This window comes from Spermophilus citellus, assembly GCF_964194105.1.
Source record: "Spermophilus citellus genome assembly, chromosome: 16".
Classification (NCBI taxonomy): Eukaryota; Metazoa; Chordata; class Mammalia; order Rodentia; family Sciuridae; genus Spermophilus; species Spermophilus citellus.
Genome location: NC_138196.1, coordinates 65,692,492 through 65,719,065, shown reverse-complemented (window position 1 = coordinate 65,719,065; position 26,574 = coordinate 65,692,492). Strand labels below are relative to the sequence as shown.

Sequence of the window (26,574 nt, the reverse complement as noted above, 5' to 3'; positions counted from 1 at the left end):
TAATGGAAAAATATTTTTTAACAAGAATTATGTGGTCTTTTCATTTCATGGAAGGTTAAAATCATGGTAGGTCTCAGGATTAGGTCCCCAAGCCATGTTGAGACCCAACAGTTCATATGGTTGGCTGAAGGTCTGCTACCTTTCCCATGGCTTCTAGCACTTACTAGGCTCTTTAGTAATCCTGAAGGAGGAGGGGGAGCAGAGTTGCTATGCAGTATCTTGTGAGACCTTATAGACTCTTTGCAGAAGACTTCAAGCTTCTTGGAGGAACTAAACAAATAAGGGTTTTTGTTAGTTGGAGAGGTAAAGTGTATAACCACCAATCTGATGCTTGCAGACACCTGCTGTTTGAGATGTAGGCAAAGAATTTTTATGAAACAGAAATCAAGTCAAAAGTGTCCTAGGTTAAAAAAAAAAAGGAAAATTTTAAGAACTAACACAGGGGACTTATAAAGGTTGAACATCAAATTTTAATCTTGAAACATTTTATCTAGTCCTCAAATCATTAACATGAAAAGGAATGATAAATTATAATTTTATCATTACCATATCACTGTGTAACAAGCCCTTGTTACAAAATCCATCTACTGTCTCCAAAAAAACCAATAGAAAACCCATACATTATATTACCTAATGATCTATTAACAGATGAAATTTTAACCAACTTTATACCAGGAAACTTATTAACAGAGGTACTTCAATCACATAGCTTAAAATACGAAGAAAAGACAGGTAAAAAAATTATCTTAACCTGTAGTAGTCTTTTTACTTTTTAAAATTTTTATAAAATACACTAATTTCCCAAAATAAAGAATATTATGACACATTGGTGTCAACTTACACAGATGAAAGCTGGCATCAGCTTTTTTTCCTAACTAAAGTTCATTTCACCAACCTTTATATATTACATGAATATCCCAGTAAAGTATTTTTTAAAAAAAAAAATTCAACACACAGGAACATAATGTACAGTGTTTTATATATAAAAAATGGTTAACTTAGGAATGATTTCATTTTCAACCACATTCTGTATCTTTTTAAGATGATGAAACTTCTTGCTATTGCAAGAAGACTTTTAAGTCCATGTTTCTATTTCCCAGCATTAATTCTTAAAAGTGTAAAAAAAAAAAAAATAAGGTTTGTTGTTTCTTTACTTAGTTCCCATGAGAAAACTGTGGTAACAACCTCACCACCAGGCTGCCTTCCCTCCTTTTGATCTTAGGACTCCCCAGGTCCACGACTGCGTGGCACCGTAATGAAATCTGAAATCGGTGGAAGAGGCCAATGACATCAGCGAATGGATATAAATATAAAAAGGCAGGCTCAGCTGGATCCTGCCACAATTGTAAGGTGTGGGCACACTGGCTCCCGCCAAGCCTTCCCGCCAGAGCTTCCCAGGAACAGCCTCAGGAGCAGCCTCCTGGATACGTTCATCCTTTCCATCTGTCTGCTGGGAGGACACAGAGCATTTTCAGTCATGACTTGTGTGATGGCTGATGGACACCTTAGCCAGAGAGGGAGCGAGTGTGCTCAGCAGACCTTGGTCAGGAGAGGCTGTGGGGTAGAGAGTGCTGTTTATTTTACATCTCCTGCATCGGTCAATGCTGAATGCAAACTAACCTCAGCAGAAAACGGCAATGAACTATACACACCATGCACAGTCCATGTTACTGTGGGACTTGGCAACACATGCAAGACGGTGGAGAAAGAGCCACAATGGATGAATGTAAACTTTTCACAGTGTTTCTTACAGCCTTTGACCCGAACACGAGCGCATCACTTACCACCACATCTCACAAACGTTTTACTGTGTCCTGGGCATGCAGATCACTTGGGGTAAAATGGAAATTACATTTCATAGCCATTCTCAAGACAGCGAGTACAACGTCAATGTTCCCTACTTTCCAACCAATGAATTGAGCTGCTTCTGTTATAAAAACTAAATATTATTTCTGAATACATTTCTAGTCAATGCTTGTGCTTTGTTTTCCCTTATCACTGGTTCCATTCTAGGGAAATTTAAAAACCCATAAAATTAAATTGAGGACTAGGTCTTCAGGTTGATTCCTGATCAAACTAGAAAAAAAGGATCACTAACCTTTCTTCTCTTGAGTTTTTCTCCCTACCCCAGGCCCTTTCTATACTGATTCAATTCTATGTTTGGTTTCCCAAAGAGGAAAACCCAAATTAGAGAACTGGCAATTCTGTCTTAGAGAAGCAAAATATAATGGTGGGGGGGCAGGGGTGAGGGAGGGAAGATGCATTCGACATCAAAACGAATCTCTCGCTCTCAATAGGAGATAATCCAGCTTCTCCTTGGCTCTCATTTCATAAATTAATAATTTCTTAAAATCATAATCCAAAGAATTTATCTATTACAAGAAAAGTTCAAGTTTAAAAAAAAGCAAATAAATTAGTTAAGCCTTGTAAACAATTGTCCATTTTAGTTAGACATCTTTCAAAAACAAAAAAAGGTTGCTCAGTACAAGGCACACCTTACAATCCCAACTGAGTGGTGAAACCTAGACACCGGCTTTGCTCTGCTGGCTGGCGTGGCTGTGCTGAGGCTCTGGAGCCACATACCAACCCTCTGCTCAGCTTCTGACCCTTCGAAGTCCACAGATGTGCTCTTTCCATCAAACTGCTTTGTGCTCTTTTGTTGTGTGATGTGATTTTGAGTCTCCCCAGTGTTTGTCTCCTCAGATGTTTTCCACAAAGCTTCCTGGGAAAAGGCCAGTTTTCCCATTGCGTTGCAACGTGCCTTTGAACCAGCCATCCTCTCGTTTTTTATGAACAAACACAATATCTCCTTCTTTAAGTTCAAGTTCTGCCTCACTCTGAGGAGGATAGGAAACCACCACCCGGTGCCTACAAGAGAGAGGGAGACTATGGTTAAGGCCATCAACGCAGTGATAAGAATGGTGTACTTGTCAATCTGCATGAGCCTTCAAAATAAACATAGGAATAGGAAATAGCATGAATTTGTTTATAAGGGTCTGTAAAAACTCAAAATACAGCTTTTCTCTGTCAGTAGAGATTTGCTTGGCATTAATGTGTTTGGATATGTGCATTTGTCCACTACTGATGGTCCAGACTGGTTTATTTGGGTGACCTATGCAGGAGAGCCATTTGACCCCTCCCAGTGTTTGTATGTTGGCCCTACAAACTGGGAAACTGAAAAGTCTTATTCAATTTCCCAGGAGAAGTGTCCTGCCCTTTACTCCAAGAAAAGAAGAGTGTATTTATTTGGTGAGACCAGGAGAACAGCTGAGCATCTGGGTTTGAGCCTCTTCGAATTGTTTGCTTTCAGTAGGCTGAGTGGGCTCTGCTCTGCCGTACCTTGTAACCAGAGAGGGGTCAGGGTCAGGCCTGCTTGCTGGCAGTACATCTGAAAGCCTGTGTCTTTGCAACTCTTATTCTGGGACTTGGCAGGAATGCTAAGGAAGTTCATCTGCTTTACACAGCCACATTCTCTGTTGGAAAGGTAGCCCAAGGTCCAGACTTGGAAAGGAGACTGTGGCCACAGATTCAATCCACCACCACCATTAATGAGTTTGACATTCTGTTAGTCTCAGATCTGTGCCTATTTCTCCTTGTTTCTCAACTCAGCTATCAGTGGGAAAGGTAGAGTTAGCACTTAGACACTTCAGCAGCTTGCTGGTTTAATATTTCCTTTGTTGCTGAGGCTCTCTGCACGGGATTATTCAGCAGCCAAGAAAGCCGGAGGAAGGTAACTTTAGGTTCTATATTCTTTTAGCCTTCTCTGTTTATCCAGTGATATTTCTTTCCTTTACTCCTTTTGCTTTTTCCAACCAAATGGTGGGGGATGGGAATGGTGGTGTATGGCAGCCAACACCCCCTGGGGCTATAGCGATCCTTGCCTTCCAGTATTCTCAACACTTGTGTAGGCTCCTCCCACAACACAGAGGGATGACCTGTCTGACTGATAATGTATTATGAAAGTGACAGCATGTGATTTCTGAGGCTAGATGATTAAAGGTATGTGGCTTCCAGTTTACTTTCTCTTGGATCATTCACTGTGAGAAAAAATCAACGGCCATGTTGTAAGGACACTCAACATCCCCACAAGGCCTCTGCATTGTAAGGAACAGAAGTCTCTTTCCAAAACCCCAAACTATCCAGCCAATAGTGATATGAATGAATCACCCCAGTCATTCATATCCACTTATATTTACAAAGACCATACATATATAAGACTATTATACTATTTAATACACACACACACACAGGCTATGTGGCTACCCAAGCAAAAGTATAACACAGAGGTGGGTTAGCTGTTTAGAAAGGGTTAGCTAATTCAGACACAAGCATTTATAAACACATGTGTCAGGGTTCAATCAAGCACAGACTTGGGGATGAGGCCTGGCACTGTGAGGAAAGCCTTAGCCTAGGGAGTGGGCTGACAAGTTTTTAGGGACACCTGGAGCTGCTTAACTTTGGGTCAGTTATCTTAGCTTTCTTAGTCACAGTTTCCACATCCGTAGAATAGGACTATGAAGAGATGCTTTGAATGAAGCCCTCGTATGGCAACTGACACAGAGTTCAACCCCAAAATATTAGCTCCCCCTGTGATCATATGGTTTATGTAAGAGTAGGCAGGAGTCTGGCACTTCTTGGAGGTAAGGTTTGAAGGATGGACCTCTAATCAGGAAACTCAGGCCACAACCTAAAGAATCTCTTGATAATAAGACTTCAGAAACTTGAGAATGATCAAAGTTTTAGAATCCTTTCTCTGACAAACGAATTCATTATGGCTTTATCTGAAGGAAGGATGCAGATGAGATTTCTCAGGTCTGATGCCAATATGCTGAAAATCTGGGTAAAAAGAAATGATGTGGTTCCCAATTGGGGCAAGTTAAAATTTAAGTAAAGCTCTACAATTCTAGAAAAAAGTACAAATGATTCCAAACATATTCAGAGTCTCTTATGAGACCCAATTCTAACTGGTTTTCTGCGAGCTGCCTTAAAGGTAAAATGGAACCAGAATAGTTTGAAAAGTTTAAGTGAATTAGATTAATATCTGCATTTTATAAAATGCACTAAACCAATTTTGTCAAAAATTTTTTTGTACTAGAACTGCTGCTGGGCTAAGAACATAATCTTCCTGCCAAGTTCCCAGTGGGAGCAAATTTTCATTGCTCAGTTATAAACCTCTAGGGGGTGGAATGAGAAACTATGTGCATAATGGAAACTGTGACACAATCTTGATCGTATGAAGACTACCAGGTGCAGCAGTGACAGACTCAGAATTCTTCCAGCTCAGATCCTGGCCTCGAGCCTTGTGAGGTGGTTTGCACAGTTTTCTAATACAGACTCATGTGGCCAAATTCTGGGCACAAGAGGCCAACTATCTCAGGCATTGAAAAAGCTTTGCCAAGTAGAAGGTTCACAGACTCACAAACAGATGTAAGGCCCAGCTGCAGAGGCCCTTCATTCACATCTGTGCCCCGCCCTCTGCCTCACTTGGATTAAGCCTGTCTTTATGTGAACAGGGATTTAGGGCAGTTCTAAATCTCGGGAGTTCATGACTTCCATGGCACCTGCCGATCCACTTCCTTAAACTTGCACCCAGTCTACTCCTCTTCATTATCATTGTCACCATCCTGGTTGGTGACTTCATTAACATCTACTTCTTTCCTGTCTTGAATCTCTCCCTGTCTCTAATTCATCCTACACATTTAATATTCTTAAGTGGCAACTCTATTTGTAGCTACCTGCTGAGGGCCATTGCCAAGCAGGAATGACGCATCAGAATTTCCTTGCTAGCGTACCCCATGTTAAATGGATTTCGCTGTTGACATGGCATGTAAGGTGACCTTGCTCAAGGACCAAGGCGGATCCGGGTTTAGAGCTGATCAGGTTTGAGGAAGTATCCCGGTCCTTGGGTTTAGGGTGTTCCCGGTTTAAGACAATAGGGGTTTTAGGGAAGTTAGAGGTTGAAGATTATTGCTGCCGGGATTAGGGTATTCCTGCTGCCTGAGCTCCCGTTGAGTTCTCATGAGATTCAGAAAGTATTGGAAAAGAAAAGCCTCGTGGAGTAGGTGAATTGGGCGGCAGCTGAAGTGGGATTTCCCCAGAACGTGTGCGTAGAGGCCGGTGTGAGTTCGGGAATAAAGAATTGCTGTTTGAATCTACAAGGTGTGTGGTGGCTCGTGATTCTGTGCCCAGCCAAGACATTGGCAGCTACCCATTGCTGAAAAATCATTAACAGCTCCCCAATGCCTGTAAGGTTAATCCTCAGACTAGACCACAAAGCTATCAATGATCTGGCCTTAATCTCTATCGATAGAGCTGCCATTATCACCATGAATGTACCAAACACCCCCTTAAGCTGGAACACGCTTCCCAGATATGGCCTCCGCTTCTCCCACTCCACACCTTGCTCGTGTTGGTTCCTTCCTCTGGGAATTTCTTTAACAGCGTCTCTGCCCATCCACACCCTATCAATCTCTCAAAGCCTGACTCCAATTCTCCCCTGTGAAATCTCCAGCCCCATGGCTGGAAGTAATTTCATGCTTGACTAAATCCCAGAGGCCTCCACGTATATTTCTTATGGCACTTAGCACAGTCTACATTGTATTATTAGCATCCGTGTCCCTGTCTCATTTATTCTACCAGACCATAATCTGCTTGAGGGGTGAGATGATGCTAAATTCACTTTATGTTTCACACTACCAAGTAGAGTTATATATAGTGATTATTGTTAAGCGTGCACCATGATGCAAAGGCCTAACCACATAGTAAAGCTATTTTTTTAAATGTATTTTAAATGTTTCTTTAAAAGGAATGAAATCCAGATACCTGCTACAACATAGAAGAACCTTGAAAACATCATGCTAAGTGAAATAAGCCACACACTAAAGGACATACACTGTATTGTGAGACATCCAGGACAGTCACTCACAGAGATGGGAAGGAGAATAGCAGCTCAGGGCCTATGGGAGCCCAGACTGGGAGTTGTTGCTAAAGGATACACAGTCTCAGGGTGGGACGGTGAATATTTCTGCAGATGGATGGTGGTGAATGGTGGTAAACAATGCACATGTACTTGATGCTGCTAAATTGCACATTGATAAATTGGTAAATTTTATCTGCATTTTACCACAGTTCAAAAAATGAGATGAACAAATGAATAAAAAGAATGGAGATAGTAGAAAAAAGAAAGGGAAGAAGGAAGTTCCCCCTGATCTCTTTGCACAAAGAACTGAGGTGTAGGTGTGGGGTGTGGCTCAGATCCAAGCGGGCCTTTGCATGGCTGTGTGATTCGCTCACCTTCTAGGGACACTTACCAGGGTAAAATTAGAGAAACAAGTCTCGCTGCTAAGTAAAGAAATTCCACTGATATCCAGTGCCAAACCTCCTGGTTTGGGCTACAGTAGTCTAGCTTTCACCCGTCTTTTATTAGTACACATTTTCTATTTCCTTGATTCCTCTGGCTTTTCTTGTATTCTCTGAAGTTCGCGGATTTTCATTTCTAATCTCCCCTGGTTTAGCCCAAACTGGCCTCCCTGTAACGCTGGGAGCCGCTCAATCCATCACCTTGGCCTGGGTGAGTAACCATCACTACTTTCTGCCAGTTGCCAGAGCAGTCTAATATCCAATTACGCATTTCACTCGCAAAACCGTGATAGCTGGCTTGGTAGCTTGCTCAAAGTCCAAGTAAATTATGTCTGTCGCTTCACCCAGTGGGTTCATTGTCACCGACTTACAGAAATTAATCATGTTGGTTAAGCCCGACTGCCTTTCTATAAATCTATCTATATCCAATTTGTTTGTTTCCAAGTATTCTAGCCTAATCCCTGATCAAAGATCATAGGTTCTTTTCCAATTTAGGAGATGGGCTTATTAGGTATGTGATTATCAGTTTAATTTCTAAACTTAAAAATACATAGAGACAGCTGACTTGCTGTGTCTCCTAAGCCATACATACATATATGTATGTATGTATATGGGGGGGGGGGGCTGTCACACATATTTTTATTTGCCATTTCTTCTGAAATATTTTATTTCTACTTTCTCTTTGCAATTTCCTAATTATTTTTTCTCAATCCTAAAATAGAGCCTAAAATATTTGTTCTATTATTTCTGCTGTCATCAATTATACATTTTCTGCCTCCAGGAAAGAGTGCTATTTCTTGCTTGTTTTCTTCAGTCTCTCTCACAAACACAAAAGAATCCTTTTGTTCCTTAGAGAATTCCCTCAGCTGACACTGAGACCTGTCAACACACTTCAAGGTTCGTCCTTCCTTATTATAAGACTGCTTAAGTCTTTACATCACATGAATGCTTCTCTCCATTGACAGCACTGGCAGCCCCAGTCACGTCTTTCTTTCTCTCTCTCTCTCTCTCTCTCTCTCTTTCCTTCTTTCTTTCTTTCTTTCTCTCTTTCTTTCTTTCTTTCTTTCTTTCTTTCTCTCTTTCTCTCTTTATTTCAAACTTTACTCATTTATTTATTTGTTTATTTATTCCTGTTACTTTAGAGATTTATGGGTCATGATTTGAGAGGTTTGGTGCTGGCTCTCGTTATAATCTGTAGGGATCCCTATCTCATATTGCCCCGATATTATAGACTAAAAATATTTCTATGATTATAGACTAAAAATATTTCTATGAAATTCAATCAGTAAAAGTTCTACCAACAGAACCCTGGGCTTCTGCATTTTGAGAGGGCAAGAACTATTGATGTTTATATTGTCAATCAAGGAAACACAACATCTTCAAGTGCTTTCTGAATCATACTGATATGAAAGTTGATTTTTTCCTTCATATTAAGCAGTAAATACTTTTTGCTGTGGTAAAATTTTTGAAATATGCAAACAGGTAATCTCTAAATTATATACCTGGTAGCTTTTTATTTTTCCTGGTGCTGGGATTGAACCCAGGGCCTCACATGCTAAGCAAGCCCCCTACCATTGATTATATCCCCAGCTCTCCTTGGAAGTTTTCTACTAAAAAATTCATTTCTGGTGGATAATAGCCCATTTTCTTACGTTTTTATAGTCAGGCAGACTTAAGAATCCAAGCTAAATAAATACGATTCTCATCACTGTATGAAAGTAAAGGGCTATGAGAAGTTGGTCGTGCTAGCTATTGTGTTTAATATTCCACTGAACATATGAATTATAAAAGTATAAACGTGGGCAGAAATCTTCTCCAAAGACCTATTTCCCACTCCTAAAAATTGAAATGGTTATATTAAAAACGTGTGAGAGAATTCCAGAGTGCCCGAGCCCATCTGTCCCATCATTAAATTCTCCATGTTCCCTGTCTGATGTGCGTCCCTTGCTCCCTGAAACGCCATCACCTGTCTTCCTTAGTAATTTTTCCTTTTCAGGAGCGCTGAACAGCAGGAGCCTGCTGTTCGAAAAGAGCCCCTCTAAGAGGAAAGGGCTGGAATGCAGAAGCCACAGAGACTGAGGACATCTGGCAACTGAAAAGGAATGCATAATGGGGTAGGAGGCTCCCAGTGCCTGAGTCAGGGCAAGTGAACCATCCCTGGAAACAGTCACACAAATACCAAAATGACAGAGAAAAGAGGACAGCGAGCCTCACGGAATGCAGGAAACTGTAGATCATCGCCTGGAGGGAAACAGGGAGCCTTTGGGACCAAAAGAAAGTACACAAGGGACTGGACTATCTCCAGGGACAGGACCTCCTGTCCCTGGTCCTGTCCCTGGAAAGCAGAGTAACAGCACTGCAAGAAAAAGCCTGCCGCTCAGAATAGAAGGTCAAGTGAAGTCAGGACACAACTTCAAAGCTTTACCAGAGCACAACAGACGAGAGAAAGAAAGAATGATTCCAAGTGTAAGAAAGAGATGCTTTTTTAGGATAACGTTTCATTTCTCAACTGGTTTTATAAGAATCAGAATTATTATTTAACTTTACTATAAAAACATACACTGTGCATTTTGTACTAAATGCACATAGGTTGTTTGAAGTTTATTCTTTTCCGTTTTTCAGTTTTTTTCCCCATATTTTTATTTATTTATTTATTTTAAAGAGAGAGTGAGAGAGAGAGGGGGACAGAGAGAGAGAGAGAGAGAATTTTTTTTTAATATTTATTTTTTCTTAGTTCTCGGCAGACACAACATCTTCGTTTGTATGTGGTGCTGAGGATCGAACCCGGGCCGCACGCACGCTAGGCGAGCGCGCTACCGCTTGAGCCACATCCCCAGCCCCCCCATATTTTTAAATTGGTGCATTATAGTTGTACATAATGATGGGATTTATTATTACGTATTTGTACATGCACACAATATAACAATAAAATTTGGCCAATATCACTCCCCTGCACTTCATAGTTTTTTTTTTAATATTTCTTTTTAATTGTAGATGGACACAATACCTTTTATTTATTTATTTTAATGTGGCACTGAGGATGGAACCCAGTGCCTCACTGGTGCTATACAAGAGCTGTACCACTAAGCTCCATCCCCAGCCCTCATAGTTTAAGTAAAAAAGTATGCCACAAAATCATATAAATGAAGACTTTAGATTTTGATGAGTACAAATGTTCACATGGCTCTTATCTGAAAGACAAAGGTAAATGCTGGGGACTTGGCTCGGTGGTAGAATGCTTGTTGGGCATGTGGGAGGCCAGACACTCTCCAGCACAGCAATAAATAAATAAATAATTTTAAAAATGCAATGGTGAGGGGCTGGAGTTGTGGCTCAGTGGTAGAGCGCTTGCCTAGCATGTGTGAGGCACTGGGTTCGACTCTCAGCATCACATATAAATAAACGAATAAAATAAAGATCCATCAACATCTTTAAATTTTTAAAAAAAAAATGCAATGGTGAAGTGAATTTAAGTAATTTTAAAATATAGTGTTTTATAGTAAGATCTCAGTTCTGTAACACAGAAAATGCTTTGAAAAAGGCAATACTTCCATGAATTTAAAATTTGCTTCATTTATGAAATGCAGGTCACAAGGGAATGAAACTTACAGAAACAATGAAACAGCACTTAAAGCAAAACGTTTGTTATTTGATGTGAAAATAGCACACTGCTTTTAGGGTTCTTCATGATGTTTTCCTGGGTAATGAATAGTATTTCATTCTCAGTTTGTATAATCCAAGTAGATTTTGTCTCATTAAGTGTATTTTCTCTCCTAACACACTCCTAGAATCCCACTGGCTGTGTCAAACAGAACTGCTCCTGTTTCTGCTCATTATTCAAGGCCAGAACCACTAAAACAGACCTCGTTGTTCTGAGTGTACTGAACCAAGTCACTGGGTCAGGAGAAGAGTCAGAACTAAGACTAAGGACAGCCACACTCTTCTGGGTCAGGAGGAAGAAGGAAAGAATTCTCTAGCTACTTTAAACCAGCAGGTGATGATATCAACTTTTAATAAATGCAGAGGTTAAATAGAGAGAATGACTGCTGGTAATGGAATAGAAGCAGGAAGAAGGAAGTAAATACGAGTGAGTTTCTGGTGACTGACAAATTTCATCTGCATCCATTCTGAAAATAAAGAAAAAGAAGGCCGGAGACCAACCCCACAGAAGAGATCTAGGGATGGGGGCAAAGGAGACCAGAGTACATTGCAGCAAGTGAATAGAGTCAGAGCTTGACCGTTATTACAAATTCAGCTAAAAATAAGGACACAAGAAAATATCTTAAGATATCAGATTGTATTTTCCAGCATAAAGCTTGCTATTCAGAGTTTTCTCCTAGAATGACAGTGAACTCACCTTTCACAAACAACAGGCCTAGAGTCATTTGCAACAGGACCCAGGGAGGAACATGCCTGACGAGGAGGTGGCGCGATGGGCACTGCGGAGTCCAGGGAGCTGGTCTTCCGATGGAAAGCATCCTGGGCCAGGGCTGCCCCTGCTGGTGCCGCAGTGACTGGGCCATCCCCGTCCACAGGGCAGGAGCCTGCTCGACCGTGGCCTCCTCCCAGGGGTAGCTCAGGACCCACGGCTCCCTGCAGGGGCAACTCGCCACCACTCAGCTCCATTTCCAGGGTGGGCGATGCTGGAGGGGATACTCGGGGCTTCCGTTTGGTGGAGGCACCAGACAGCAACTTCAATAACCCCTTTTTTTCTTTCTAGAAAAAGAGAAATAGGGACAGTAGTTGGAGACAGACAGCGCTATTGCTGTTGTAATCTATAGGTCCCTCCAGTTTCGGCTTTTCCTTGGATCTTTTGAAATTGTTTGTTGATACTTGGTTACTGGTAATCTGGTGACCAGTGTTTGTTTGTACAGGGTTAAACCTGAGGGTTGCTGCTGCTTCTCCCATTCAGCCTGCAGGCTTTTGTTTGTTTTAGACATCGGGTTGTTCATTATCATCTTCTACTGAGGTAATGAAGATAAGCAGATAAAAAAGATAAAAGGAAGCTAATTCACAACAGGGGGACACTAGCCAAGAACAGAGTTACCTTAGATTAGGTAGAGGGGAGGACAAGGGAAGGGAGGGGAGAGCAGGGGATATGGGATAGGAAGTATGAGGCGGGAGGGAAAGGGAGAAAAAAAAAAGGGGAAATCACATGGAAATGGAGGGAGACCCTCACTGTTATACAAAATTATATATAAGAGTTTACGAGGGGAATGGGATAACAAACATGGAGGGAAATGAATTTCAAAAGATGGGGTAGAGAGAGAAGATGGGAGGGAAGGGGAGGGGGGATATTAGAGGATAGTAAAGGTAGCAGAATACAACAGTCACTAATATGGCAGTATGTAAAAATGTGATGTGTAGCCGATGTGATTCTGCAATCTGTATTTGGGGTAAAAATGGGAGTTCATAACCCAATTGATTCTAATCTATGAAATATGATTTGTCATGAGCTTTGTAATGTTGTGAACATCCAATAAAAAAAAAAGAAAAAAGAAAAAAAAGAAATAGATATTATTATTTTATGTTTATATGTGACTGCATGACCAATGTGATTCTGTAACATGTATAATCAGAAAAATGAGAAATTATACCCCATCTATGTATGATGTATCAAAGTACATAAATGCATTCTACTTTAACAAAATTTTTTTTTAAAGATACAACAAAAACCCACCAATTTATCTCAGTTTGATAAAAGTCTAAGTAGATATTTAAGGATAAAATGAAAAATTCAGATGATAGATTGAACTGTTTGAAATTCTGCCTATCCTGTCTCTACTGTAAGGCAGCTGAATGAAATGCAAACCTAACAGCATGTTATTCCACACCCACAGATTTGAGCCTCATCATTTACAGGAATGATACCTTCATCAGAGTGTAGGGCTAAACCACTTCTCACTCATCCTCACCTTGATTAAATTTAACTAGTCAATAATAACAAAGTCAAGTCATTTCTATTCTGCAGCTACTCCCTTGATAAGAAACCCAAAATGCCACATTTTAATGAAAGCATCAGTATATTAATACTTTAGTATCTTTTTTTTTTTTTGCAAGCAAATGCACAAATAACAATTTTCCCCAACAACCTCATTTCCCAGAAACCATCTCTTGAATTTTTGCCTCTTTTGACATCTTGCTTGGCTCTGCTAAGAAAGCCAGAGCTTGAACTAGCTTTCCTTCATTCACAAACTCGAAAGTGCCAATGTTTTTTGATGACCAGGCTTAACATCATTTTAAAATCATTATCTTAAATTGTTTTACTAAGATGTCAACTAAATCATTAAGTCCTCTTTATGGAAACTCTGCTTGAAAATGAAACATTTCATAGAGAACTATTTCTTTAGAAAACTCAGTAAGCAAATCAGAACTATTAAGGCCCACTAACAGTGACATGGAATTATCAGGGACCCACAAGGAAACAAAGCACTGAGAATTTTTTCTTGGAAATATGAGTTAGCTCAGATACAGTTAAAAAAAAAAAAAACACCTTGGGGAAATGAATCTGAATCCACAATAACACAATTCCATTAGACCCAGAATGGCAGAAATGAGGAAGACGGAGCAATCATTTATCAGATGATGAGCAAGCATCCCTGGGAAATTGCACCACAGTCTCTATTTGCTTAATGCTGCTCACAGTATGCATTGTCCCCTGGGCTGAAAATGGGAAGCAGTGTTAAGAGGGATAGGGAGTAAGTGCTAAGGTCATTTCTGTACCAGCTTGACTCGGGCTGTAGCTGAGCAGAGCCAGATCCCTTCAACCCATTCCAAGGCTGAGCAAGATCCTTCTGCATCTCAAGGCTTGGGCTTCGGCTCATCACACATATAATGACACATTATCCAACAGGCTACCATCTGCCTTCCAATAAATGGGCCAACAAATTTGGACTACCTGCTTGAGTGTAGAAACTGTATCTTACACACCTCTATATTTTACACAGGACCTAGTACAGAGTCTTTCACCTATTAGAGCTGAGAGGCCAGGAAAATACTGGAAAAGGATGAGACCCATGGAAGGAAAGCCAAATATTTAGCTAGTAACAGGGCTCAGAAGATAAAACAGGAGTTTTGTATTTCCCCAATGCAGAGGAGATAAAATCTTTCCTCTCTTCAAAGGTCAATGAAATGCCCTGACTAAATAGCTGCCAATGCTGTGGCCCTACTTCTTGGAAGGAGTCTGAGGTCAAAAGAGTCGAGCAATGTTCTGGGGAGATTAATGTCTGATAGCTTACACTTCGAAGGTAGCTATCAGCTGTGACTTCTAGCTATTCCTGCCATGATGTAAGAGGGCACACACTAATCCCTGGACCCCCATGGATCCACCAAGAACATCGAGTCCATTGATAAATTACCATCTCAGCAAACCACAGCTAAAGATGTTGCTTAAAAGCTCAGTACCGGGCACTCAGAAGAATATCAGATAACTGAAATGCACTCAGGGAACAGCCTTTAAAGTGATTAAGAAGAAAGATGACTTGGTTCATTGAAAATGATTAAACACATTAAATACAGCTTGCTTTAATGACTTCTAAGGGATGTGTTATCATCATCAACTGATGCCGACTACCCATGGAGCAGAAGGCAGAGGATTAGGTATCATGGCAGGGTGCAGGGGGTACAGGGAGGGGATGCTCACACGGGAAAGATGCAGCCCTAGTTCTAGGGAGCTGTGCTATTAATTTCATATTCTGGAGTTCTCTCTATTAGCAGAGCAACATGCCACTTGGAAGAGATAACTGCAAATTCAGACACTTATCATCTAAGGGCACCTTTGTTTTTTTCTTTTCTTTTTTCTTTTTTTTTTTCCAAAATCAAACAGCAGAAATGAAAACTGGATGAATCAGTGCAGACTACACTTCAGCAAAGCAATTTTTTAAATGCAACGTTAGCACACATGAAAAAGGGGCCTATCTTTTAACATAAACCTTACTTAATAACTCATCTCCTGTGGGTTTTCCAATAAATCATTCCCAGATGAAATAATGTTTTTAGAATCATCGTTTTCCCTTCAGAAGAGCTGACAATTTAAAATAGCATCACATACCAACAAAACAAACAAACAAAAAACAAAACAACTATCTGGGTCAGAAGATGATCACCAGATAATCAGAGTTACTTTTATATATGAAATAATTTCTGACCATCAGCTTAATTCCTTTCTATCAGTCACGTAACAGACAATGAGTCTGAGTGGGAAACATCAAGTTGGAGCTCTTTCCTGAGCAGAAATAAACTTTATTTGAGAGACTCACAATTAACAACATTTTCCCATTGAGTCTTTCATTTTGTTTTGTTTTGTTTTTGCCCTCAGACATGCAGAAATTATAAAAAAAAAAATAGTATTACTGGGCCATAGGCCATCAATAATCTATATAGCCAGACTCCTAAAACTCAGAATCAATTGTTCTTAGGTAAGGAATCTCAAAAACTAAATTCACAATTATCTATAGTAATCACTCACACTCTGAACAAGTATTTACAGAGTGTCTAACAAGAAGAAGGCAAACTGCTAGACTCAGGAATACAATAGCAAATAAGACAAAGAACGACTCATGTTGCCTAGCAGAGACACAACCGTGGCTATAAAATAGGCCCTCTGACAAGAATAAAGCAGGGTAAGGGGAGAGTGATGATGATCCGGGGTGCTGCCCGAGATACAGGGGACCACGGGAGGGGTCTTTAAGGAGGGGGCCCCGTGGGAAGTGCCATGTGAAATTGTAGACATGATCAAAACACCACTAGCTTCAAAAATTTTGTCAAATGCTTTCAGAAAGGATTTCTACATTTACTCACAGCAACCTGATGAGGCAGGAATTAACTATTATTCTCAGTGCCTGAAGCTTTCTAAGCTTGCCTAAAATCATCATGCTAGCAAGGGGTGATGGTGAGATCTGAATCAGGCCCACGCTCTTCTCTTCTGTGTGTCCAGTGCAAGCAACGCCTCTGGAAGCGCAGGGGAATAATAGGAGCAGACACGTTTCCCTGTCGCCACAGGTCGCAAAGGCTGCTCTGGGTTGAACTGTGTGTGTGGATCTGCACTTCGGGGAGCTGGACTGGATCCCGGTTCTCAGCAAGGGCAGGACAGTGACTGTGTTCACGTCACAGGGAGGGTGCGCTTCCCTTCCAGCAAACAGAATGGCAAAACACACATAGACGATCTTATTTCTGACAGCAAAAGAAGAATGGGGAGGAAGGAAAATGGTTTGAGCAAAGAAAATAATCAGCAGGGACTTCAGGAAAAGGGCTCAGAATAGAAAACAATGAATCTTTAAAAATCGGATAGGAAGCTCTGCTTAAGAAAATCAAGAATAACAGACAGGTCCTTAAATGTTGGCTGACTGAAGAAAACCTGTGGTTGGCTCCTTAAGAGAGAATTGGGAGGAATTTGGGGGTGAGGAGTTGAGGCAGTAAATGTTGATGTTTTATCCATTTTTAGAAAAACAGCAGACAAAGCTGTTAAACTCATGATTATGAAAGAAATCAGGGATCTCATGGAAGGAAAAATAACAATGACAGAAAGGCCCAGATTTCAAACAAGTAATAACTAAGATTATGTTTGAAAATATAGAGTATTCCAGATAACTATGGTCCAATACAGAGTACACATACCAAGTTAGCTAGAGACTTTAACTCTGGGATGAAAACATAACTTTTAGATATTCCTAAGATTTTGTAATACAGGACTTCCAAATAAAATACGGTTCAAAAGGAACAGCGTAGGCAGAAGAGATTCTCATATACTTTTCCCTTGACTTGCTGATAGTTCAATCTCACAGAAAGCCAAGCACACTGCGATTCTAGATCTGATTCTGATCAACTATGGGGAGAGGAGACCAGCCAGGAGCTAGACATGCTCTCCAGGAGAAGCAGAAATACCAAGAACTTCGAAGAAGGCGCCCAGAAGAGACTGGAGGTAGGTTTGAACTCTTCCTTTTAAAAGAATTGATTTTTAAAGTTCAAAGAAAACATGTATGACATGAAACTCAAAAGGGAAGATGCTTCAAGAGGAAAGGGAAGACTCTCAAAATGAAATTCTACTCATACAATTGCAAATTATCTGGGCAGATGAAAATGTAGAGGCATCCAAAGGAACTGATGTGATTCCCCGGGAGCAGCCTAATGGGGTCACATTTTTAAAGGACATGTACAAAAAGATGAAGAGAAGGGCCCGTAACAAAGAACATAGTATGGTGCATGGTGATTCAAGAAGGCTGAAGATCAGAATGAGCTTAAAGTTGCCAAAATGCTAAAGACAAGACAAAAAAAAAAAAAAAAAGAAAAAAGAAAAAAAAATTAAAAGGGGATTTAAAAAGTTATATTTGAAACAAAAAGAACAAGAAAGACACAGATCTGCTATCTGGAGTGTACAATGGTTCTCAGATGGAAGGTGCAAAGGGAAGGATACTCTTCATACTGAAAAGGAAGAATAATAAATCTTGATAAGAGAGAAATGGGTGAAAAGAGGGATTGATAGATCAAATGGATACTCTTAACAGCTAAAGTACAACCAATAATCTATGAGAGACTAGAGAACTTGGGGATCAAGGTTAACTCAACAGGCAAACATGGGGATGTTTCAAAAAGAAGACAAGGCACTCTGCAGACTGGGAAATTCTAGAATAGTATTAAATGAAAGGTTTACAAGCACTTAGGAAAGGAAATGACAATTTGAGCAGACTCTTCCAGGAAAAGTTTGCTACCAGTGAGTGATAGCAAAAAGTGAGTTTGAAAGACATTTGCTCTCAATGTAGCATCTGGCAATTGGCCCCGTGATACCCTAGTAGAGGTGATTTAGGAATGTGGGCTAAAGGACCCTTAGTTGTGAGGATTCGTGATTATTTAAGTGATGATGATCATGGAATTACTGTACTATCAACAGACTTGGAACATCAAATGAAGTAGTAGACTTGAGAAGGGAAAACGTGGATATCTGTGACATGATGAACAACTTCAAGAGTATGACCTTAAAAAAAGGAAGAAGAAATAAGGAGACAACTTTGCGAACATCTCAGGGCATCACGTAAAAGGACTGATATGTTCCACAAGGCCCCTTACAATGAAGGGAGAGCACAGGGAGACACATGTGCTCAGTGCCTTTGCTCTGAGCTAAGGGTGTCTGACGATGACCAGGGACCATCCAGAGTTAGGGCACTAGCAGCCCTTGTGGTGTCCAAGCACAGGCCAATAGCCATTGGTCAGGGATGGGTACTCAAGGGAATGATGCTCAGGGTCCTGGATTAGTTGCAGCTGTAACATTGCCACCAACTTTTGTGGTGAAAAGCAGTTCTTTAAATCAAGGGTGCTGGTAGGGCTCCATTCCTGGATGCTGTAGGAAAGGATGCTGCCGGGATTCTTTGGCTTGCTCCTTTCTCTCATCACTCCTACCTCTGCTTCCCCTTCTGTTCTCTCCTGACCGCTGCCTCCCCTTCAGGAAAATCCTTATACTTAACCCTGGGTCTTCTCAGATAGGCACTCTTAATTTAAGCACATTTGTCAAATGCTTCTGTCCAGCAAGGAAACGTTTCCCCAGTTTCCAGGGATTAGGAGATGGACATCTCCGGGAGCCTCAGGAAACAAGTTTCAGAGATTCGATGAATGCTACACCAGGATTCCTGGGAAGGTAGGGGCTGAAGAGGCCCTTCCCCATCAGTGACCAGGGCCCTGGGACACACCGTGCCCATGCATTAAAATTTAAACCATAAAAATAATTCTTTTAATGATATTAACAAAGTTGGATGTGTCAGCTTGAGCCCAAGTTTAATGTAGTTGATTATAAACACGGAATAGATATCAATCTTTTTCAAAATTTCTCATGTAAAAAGTGAAATATTTTTAATAAGCGGTAAAGTTTATTTCCTTATAAATTCCTGTTTACAGGCTCACCTACCCATTTAAATACAGCAACATACATCACCGCTGAACCAGGTGCCGAGAGTTTATGATTACCCTAGCACTTCTGAGGACTGATCCACAACTTCAGGGGGAATGCATGAAATATTGAGGAACAAGTGCCGACTGCAGTACTATTATGCAGACCTTGCTACTATCTCTTCTCTCCTGGTCACATTTAATCACTATCAGTTTCTCTTTCCTTTAACTACCCGTCTCAAAACCCATCCATCGGTGAGTACTTGAAACAGTTTTCTGCTTGTATTTTCTTTGCTATTCATCCCCAAGTGAAAAACATGAAAAATACACATGAGTTTAGAAAATCAATTTTTCCCTATATTTCAGGTCCTCTGAAGGAACCATGCTGATGTCAGATGTACTGTAGATAAAATAAAGCCACACCAGTAATACTTTTTTTTTTTTTGGTGGGGGTGGGGGTGGGTACAGGGGACTGAATGCAAAGGCACTCAACCACTGAGTCACATCCCCAGCCCTAGTTTGCATTTTATTTAGAGACAGGGTCTCACTGAGTTGCTTAGCACCTTGCTTTTTGCTGAGGCTGGCTTTGAACTCAGGATCCTCCTGCCTCAGCCTCCCAAGCCACTGGGATTTCAGGCATGCATCACAGCACCCGGCAACAAATGATACTTTTAATCAACATTTTCAACCCCCTTGTGTCTTCAAATTTTTCTTTCTTTCTATTTTTTAACAGATTTGTGAACAAGTGAACAGGAAAAATTAAGGACAGCAAAATGATGAAAGAATGAGCGACCCAAGAAGGAAGAAAATTCCTCCCAGAGACCAAGCTGCGAGAGGTGGCTCACCGAAGTCTTATTCACCGTGGCCTCCCTAATGCCCACAGAGGGCCGGGCAACTGGCAGGAGTCTGAGTGCACGACAGGGTGGTGCCCTGTTTCCTCCGCACTGTGTTCCTGGCTCAGGGACAGTGACTCACCCGTGGTAAGCACCAGAGGGACTCAAACAAAGAGTATGTGCATTAGTGAGACACCCCGGGACACGGCACCGTCAGAGAAGGGTGCGCTCTTACCTTGCTGTCCTTGTCTGGTTTGCTTGCTGAACCGCTCCCACAAGCTGATGAAGAGCCGTCTGGAGACGTGGGAAGTCCAGGGAGAATGGTCACTGTCCGGCCACTGGGCTCGGCTTCCAGAGAGGCAGCGGTGATGCTCGGGGAGGTCAGCGAAGTGGCCGCAGCACAGGCCAGCGGGGCACTAGCTCGACTGATACTGACAGCAGCAGCGTGGGCAGCGGAGCCTGCCATTGGAGGCAGAGGCTGCGGGGAGGCCAGTGAATGGTGGGGCAGCCCCACAGATGCAGGCCCGAGGCAGGCGGCATTCTGTACCTGGATGGGCGTCACCGCTGCCGTGGGGCGTTCTTGGTTATGTGCTGCAACTGGTAGACAACAGGAGGAAAAAGTCAACTTCCTACCAAATACTACTCAGTGAAACATGAGTCAGTTTGCTGCATCACACACAATGAAAGGTTGCTCCTGCTACTTATTACAATAAAGAATGGATGGATAGTAATTTAAATGCAATTAAAATATTGGCTGGATCTCTAGACACTATTTTCCTTCCAGATCAGCCCTGGATTCTGTTGAGAACTTAGAGGTTCAACTATAACCCCAAACCCTTTAGTTAAAGAGAACACCTTTCCACACAGAATAGGTTTTTGATGGTTCTCTACAGTGTTGAACAATATCAGCCTCAAGTCCTTTTTCAATTAACCATTCCTCTTCTTTTTTTGAGTTGGGGGTCTTGCTTTGCTGCTCAGACTGGTCTTAAACTTATGATCCTCTTACCACAGCCTCTTGAATAGATGGGATTATAGACAGTCCTGTGTCATTGTGCCTGGCTCATAACACACCATTTCTCTTCTTTTTCCAATAGAATTTACAAGCCTTTAGTTTACCCCACCATTGTTACCCAAGATTCTCAGTAGGTTTTCAATGCTACAGAACCAAGAAAGCTATTTAAGATTCTACTGGGTCTAAAATAGATTCACAACTTAGTTCATCAATAATGATCAACATACCAGTTGGCAAAAAATCATACAGTGGTCACAGAGCTAGGAACAGTGAGATCTGAGACTCACAATCTTGATTACAGAAGTCATATTTTCTTTTACTCTTTGGACTCACTCAGTTGCCTTGGCTGACCTCCAAGTTGAGATCCTCTTGCCTCAGCCTCCAAAGTAGCTGGGGTTACAGGCATGAGCCACCATTCCCAGCTTATTGTACTGTTGTTCATCATTTTAATATTATACCTAATTTTCTCAACCTCTGCCATAAATGATCTGCTATTAGACAGGCAAATTCTTTCCCTGATGTGCCCTGGTCCTCTCCTCTTACCTGTCCTCACTGCGTTGCGGGCCTGGTTGACTGTCATTTGCCCAGTCATGTGCAACAGGACCTTCGTCTGAGGACTTGTCTGGATGTGAGCTGCTGATACCACAGCCGTGGGGACGACACTGGGTGTCCCAGCCACACCATTTCCCTGGAGCTTCTGGACAGGCCCTCCTGCAGTGGAGGGACTGACCATGGTTACCCCTCGACTAGTCTGACCCGCAGTAGACATAGGGACTTTAGCCTGGGAAGCATTTGTCACCGCCCTGCCAAGACAGAAACAGAAAGAAAGCCCAATCCATCAGCAAAATGAGAGATAGAACAATTAAATGCAAGAAAAATGACAGGGCTTTAAAGATAGAAGGTTATAAAAAAAAATGAATGGAATTATTTTTACAAAGTTTTTAAGAAGAGCAAATTCAAAGAAATGATGGCCCTGAGGCAGAGAAAGGTCTTGAAATTGTTCTGAGTCACCAGAGACCAACACGTCACACTCTGCTCAAGAATATACAGTCGCTGGGTTCAGTTTTCCACATCACAAACCAAGCATCCCACTGACTTCCAACGTCCTGGATTCTCCTGCTTTCACCTACCAGACAAGCCAGGTGTGCTCCCTTAAATAGCCTCATTTCCACAGCTTCTGACCTTCTCTCTGCTTGCCTCGGACACATCACTCAAGTGCCTGTGCGCGCGCGCACACACACATATGCACACATTCTGGGAATGTCCTTTCTGGCTGCTCTTGACCAATTTCAGTCTCATTTCTTTCAAGACCCAGCACAAATCCCATCATTTCCAGAAGTCTTGCCTGGGGTCCAAGTTTAAGATCTTATGGTTCCACTGTTTCATGCAGATTCCTTCCTTTGTTCTGTTTTTATATTCAACACAGTGTATCTTTAATTTAATTTCGCCCTTGATTACAAAATGTGGTGTATTCTTTTTTTAGAAATAAATCCCGTGTTAATGCTGATGACACAGTGAAAGTTCCTTGAAGGTAGGACCAGTATAAAATGGGACTTTTCTGTTCCTTCACTATTTGCACATTTTGGGGGGTATGGCCAGCTCTGAACAAATTTATTTCCTATGAATGTAATTATATTAAGTACAAAGTGATTTTGTATAACGTATTTTTTTTATATTCCTAAAATCATTTAGACAATGACCATTCTGTTTAGAGCAATTCTCTGATAGGGTATTTTAATAGCACAAACATCCTTCTTATTTATCATGATGACTCAGAGAGCACTTGCTCTAAGCAAGAATTGCTCCAGAGTTAAACAGACTTATGATAATCTGTTTTTGAATCTCAGCTTGACCAACTTCATTTATTTACTGTTGTTTGTTGTAGTTCCCTTATTTATTATTATTATTATTATTTTGCACCAAGGAGATTTTATCTGCCATTTTCTGGATGGGCTGGATTCTGAATGTCGATTTTAACATATACAGAATAGAAGGTTTATATTGATTAAAAATTTGCAAGTCAAATTAAAGCTAACATTCTGTCACCATCTGCAACAATAGTGATTTTCATTTGATTAGGCTGCTAGCCAACCTATAAATCAAGGCCAACAGCTGACAAACATGTCAGTTCATTAAGTCATTTGTTTAAAATCAGGACATTTGAAGAATGATTTAACATAGTTAAACCTAGACTATTATTAAAAGTCCAGTGGTCAGAACCTGGGGCTTCTTCCATGTTGATTTAATTACTGGTCATTTCCTTTAGTTCCTGAGAATAGTTTCCTCAGTGACCAGAAGGTAAATTATCTTTAAATAAAATAGAGAAAAAATTTACATATATAAAGTGCCTATCATTCTGTAATAGGATTTCTATGATACTTTGGGCCAGATTATTCCTGTGGGGTGGGGTGGGGGGGCTGTCTTGCACACTGCAGGACGGAACAGCATCTCTGGGCTCTACCTACTAAATGCCATCAGCACCCCACACCTTCAGTTGTGACCAAATGCCCATCAAAATTATGTTCAGTTACTGCTAAATGTCCCCAGGGGAACAAAACTGCTCTTATTTTAAATGGATCAACACCATATTTAAGGCATTTTTATTTCTGACTAAGAATTCACAGGTAATTGCCCAGTTAATGACTGGATATAGATCCACACGGTATGGGCTTGAGACCTTCTTCAGTGTCATCTCAGACAAGTTATTTGATCTCTCTATGCCTCAATTTCCTCACTTATTAAGTGGGGGATAATAACAGTAACTACATCAATGACGTGTTTAAGGACTGAGAGTTGATAAATGTAATGGGTTTAGAAATCAGCATGCCTGGTATATTGTAGGCATTATATAACAGAAAAGTATTAATAACATAGCTCTTATTTCAAACATTATTCCTTTTATTTTCTAGTAGGAAAACAACTGAAAAGGGTACAGTTGAGTCTTCTAACATATAAATTAAAGAAAATAACTTCCAACCCAGTATATTTATGGTAGAAACCTATAATTTCACACATATCCATGTGAAAAGTAAGCTAAGATCTTAGCATTAAAAGGGGTTTTAGCAGATATAGATATGGATTTTAAAAACTTTGGCTATGTAACAGGCAATTATAATGTGAGAAGAAATATGAACAGGCTGGAAATCCTGGGAAAGAACAAAGCTGTTCTGTTTAGAACTTAGTAAACCATTTACTCAAAACCATACCTTGTGATGGGTGCCACGTAATTGCCAGGGAAAACCCCGATCTTGCTAGTATGCATTGATGTCCCTTTGAACCAGCCATCCTGGCAACGCTCAAACACTAAAAACATCTCCCCTTTTCTCAGTTCTAGTTCATCCTCTTTCCGGGGAGTGTACGGGTAGATAGCCACATACCTAGAATAGGAAGAAAACATTTGATCTCGGGCTAACAGACATACACCGAGGTGCTCAAAACTCTTGTTTGTTACAACATCTTGAATGTTGTAGAAATGTTACTGAAAGCACAAACTTTTAATCTATAAGTAGCATTCACAAGTTTCCCTTGAAAGAGATTTTGCTGTTTACATTTTAAATGGAGTTACAGGCCTTCCTTGCCAAGATCTTCTCCTCCCAGTGTGGAAAAGTATCCATCAAATGGTATTTGTATGGTGTAACAGAATTAATGCTGTTTCTTTTTAAAAAATTATTTTTCAGTTATTGATGTACATTTATTCATTTATTTATGGTGCTGAGGATTGAACCCAGTGCCTCACACATGCTAGGCAAGCCCTCTGCCACTGAGCCACAACCCCAGCCCTTTAATGCTGTTTCTAAGAGTGCCTTATGTGCTGCTATGGATTAGGTTCCCACTGGGAAAACTGGGCACTTCAAATGGCACTTGATAGACTTGGGAAGTAGCCTCAAATGAGGACATATGGTATAAAATCCCATTGAGAAGCACAATATGCTGCCCTCCAAACACAAGCTCAACCTAGAGGCTTGGGCTGCACCTGTTTGTATATGCTCAGCCAGGAAGGAGATTGCATTTGAAAAACTCAGAGGAAACGAAGGTCTAGGTGATAGAGAGTACAAAACAACCCCACAATGTAAAGTGATTCTGCCTATCAACACCTGAAAACAGATACTCAAACTAATCTACAGTTCTGACTGGTGCTGTGAACAATCAGGATTTGCAAAAAATCTTATTGCATTCTGCCACTAATAAACTCTGGACAGAATAATAGACTTTTCTGGATAATTATTGCTGGGGATGTAGAGTTTTTTATACCTAGATCTGATTTTTTTTTTTTAAAGATAGAGTGAGAGAGGAGAGAGAGAGAGAGAGAGAGAGAGAGAGAGAGAGAGAGAGAGAGAGAGAGAATTTTTAATATTTATTTTTTAGTTCTCGGCGGACACAACAACTTTGTTTGTATGTGGTGCTGAGGATCGAACCCAGGCCGCACGCATGCCAGTCGAGCGCGCTACCGTTTGAGCCACATCCCCAGCCCCAGATCTGATTTTTTTTAACATATATTTAAAAATATTTTTTATTTGTTTTTTTATAGTTATATACGACAGTAGAGTGTATTTTGACATATTATACATAGGAGTCCAACTTTCCATTCTTGTGGTTGTACATGATGTGGAGTTATACTGGTTGTGTATTCATATATGAACATAGGAAAGTTATGTTCAATTCATTCTACTGTTTTTCCTATTCCCAACCTCCCTCCCTTCCCTTCTTTCCCCTTTGTCTAATCCAATGAACTTCTATTCTTCCCAACTCCTTCTTATTATGTGTTAGCATCTGCCTAGATCTGATTTGTGTGGAACACCTTCCTGTTTCTTAATGCCCTACTGCAAGGAATGAAAATCAAGACCAAAAGCTCAAACAGGAGTTATAAAAAAAAGAAAAAAGGCAGTTCCCCACACGTTTGCTATTAAAAAGAAGAAAACGGCATGCTTCCCTAACGGTGAAAGGCCATTCCACAGCAAGAGAGCTGCCTAGCACGCTGATGTGTTAGGCTCATTCTGTTTCAGCAGTTTCCTAATTATATGCATGACCAGGCAGAGGTCTGCAGAACACCAACTACTTGATGGGCCATAAGCCTGTCAGCAGCTCATATCAGAAAGGTGTGTTTCTACCTCTACTGTTTAGGCTTAGTTTTAAGTGAATACTTAAGCAGTAATAAATGACATCCTCACTTACACACTTGGGCGAGTCTGAGGCCGTAAATGTGCAATCTGGTCAGTGGATCCTGCCACAGGCCTGGGTCCCATTCCAGCAGCAGCGGCAGCAGCAGCAGCAGCAGCAACAGCAGCAGTAGCGCCTGGTGGTGTGGAGGCGAGGACAGTGGCAGCCAGGAGAGGGGGTGGTGGAAGGGGAGGATTCATGGTCTAGTATAGAAAAAAGAAAAAGAGGGGGCAACAAAATATTTATTAACATCTGCTATGGAAGGTGGGAGGGAAAAGGCATCAGAAATCTATACAAGATTCAAATGGAATCCATACAGAGCAGAACCAGCAGGCTGCC

At 41.0% G+C, this 26,574-nt stretch overlaps 1 protein-coding gene across 1 annotated transcript in view; it reads right to left on the bottom strand.

The window, feature by feature from the left end:
* Window positions 1–938: 938 nt before the first annotated feature.
* The window catches only part of SH3RF1 (SH3 domain containing ring finger 1), a 167,684-nt gene continuing 142,048 nt past the window's right edge, over window positions 939–26,574 (bottom strand). The window contains exons 7-12 of the mRNA XM_081269023.1: window positions 26,251–26,438; window positions 24,285–24,455; window positions 21,622–21,881; window positions 20,302–20,663; window positions 11,717–12,075; window positions 939–2,868 (exon numbers count right to left, since the gene is read on the bottom strand). Coding sequence (XP_081125149.1) covers window positions 2,700–2,868; window positions 11,717–12,075; window positions 20,302–20,663; window positions 21,622–21,881; window positions 24,285–24,455; window positions 26,251–26,438 — 1,509 coding nt within the window. The 3' untranslated portion in view covers window positions 939–2,699. The remainder of the gene's footprint in view (window positions 2,869–11,716; window positions 12,076–20,301; window positions 20,664–21,621; window positions 21,882–24,284; window positions 24,456–26,250; window positions 26,439–26,574) is intronic.